The sequence below is a fragment of the Coptis chinensis genome, chromosome 1 (genome assembly GCF_015680905.1).
Source record: "Coptis chinensis isolate HL-2020 chromosome 1, ASM1568090v1, whole genome shotgun sequence".
NCBI lineage: Eukaryota > Viridiplantae > Streptophyta > Magnoliopsida > Ranunculales > Ranunculaceae > Coptis > Coptis chinensis.
Genome location: NC_141456.1, coordinates 48,754,483 through 48,755,902, shown reverse-complemented (window position 1 = coordinate 48,755,902; position 1,420 = coordinate 48,754,483). Strand labels below are relative to the sequence as shown.

At 39.7% G+C, this 1,420-nt stretch overlaps 1 protein-coding gene across 1 annotated transcript; it reads left to right on the top strand.

Moving 5' to 3' along the window:
* Nucleotides 1–403: 403 nt before the first annotated feature.
* On the top strand, nt 404–1,186 carry LOC147524367 (F-box protein At5g41720-like). Its single transcript, XM_086574451.1, has one exon. The coding sequence runs from the start codon at nt 404–406 to the stop codon at nt 1,184–1,186; it is 783 nt and encodes a 260-aa protein (XP_086430577.1).
* The last annotated feature ends 234 nt before the right edge of the window (nt 1,187–1,420 follow it).

The window sequence follows — 1,420 nt, the reverse complement described above, 5'->3', positions numbered from 1 at the left end:
CCTTACTCATATGACAAGATAACACTTCTATAAGACATTTTGTGTGCCAGAATCTAGGCATAATTGAGAAGTATCGGTTTTAGTGTTAAGTAGGCGGTTAGATTCAAATATCAAATGAGAGCTTCCTGAACACGCCACGGGAATAGATAGGACACCATAAGTTTACTATAAGACGTTATGTATGCCATACTCTGGTAAAAAACGGTTGAGTTAAATATTAAACATACCCAATATTAAATGCAGAAAACTTCTAAGCATTTAGGGAATATTAAAGGTCCGAATATTAAACCAGAAAACTCCACACTTGAAATTAAACCCACTCGAAAGAACAACAATAAAGGCATCTACTTCACATGGGAAGAACAACAACAACAGCAACCAAACCAACAACACCAGCAAGGACATGCCAGCAGAAATTTGTGAAGAGATTGTCAAACGTGCTCCACTTCCATTTCTCAAAAAAGCCAAGTTCGTATGCCAAAAATGGGCAGCCTTTACAAGTTCAAGTTCCTTCACCAAGGAGCACGCATTGATGACGGGATGTTTTCTTGGTTACATCATAAATACGGAAAGCAAAAAGGAAACGACGATAACTTTTGCTTCCAGAATTGCAAACAACCCACCAATTCCATTTCCAAGTTTAGACTCCAAACCATATGGTACATCGGTCATTGCCTCATCAATGGAAGGTATTGTTCTCTTGAACACACCTTACGAAAGATACCAACAGTTTTATGTATGCAAACCAACGACTAGAAACGTTCATCACCTAAATAATCCTAGGAACAGATTCTTCACCGAAAGTGTGGGTATGGTGGTGAATTCTGTGAAACCTTTGCGATTCAATATTGTTCGGATATCTTTACAGAGGTATGACATTGTCAGGCCTTCCCGAGACAACAAAGCTAGTTTATGTGTCTATCGTCATGTTGAATTGTTTGATTCTGAAGTTGACGAATGGAAAAGATTGGATGACCTAGAGTTGACAAATGAACACATTAACAGGAATGCCGGAGTTGTTGCAAATGGAATTCTGCATTGGTCTCTTTGGCATGCAGGAATATTGGTTTTTAACGTTCACCGGGAGCAGTGGACAAGGATTAGGCTACCGGAGACTCAATGTCCATTTGAATCTTACAAGCTATTTCCCTATGATGGATCCATAGCTATTATGTTTTCCTTGTGACCCGAGGGCAACACCTCTACTCAAATATTAGAGATGTGGGTTTTGCAGCAGTACGAGAACAGCCAGTGGAGTGAACCCAGGAGGTTTATAGGGTTTAGGCATGCAAATTTCATCGACCTACTACCATCAGACATTGGAGTGTTCAGTTGGTACGACAAGATCATATGGTACAGTTTCATGAAGAAGAAAGTCCTATCAGATCATATAATCCCAACAAGTGGCATTCAGTCCATT

Coding starts and splice junctions, on each gene's coding strand:
- LOC147524367 (XM_086574451.1), top strand. CDS start 404: ATGCCAGCAGAAATTTGTGAAGAGATTGTCAAACGTGCTCCACTTCCA.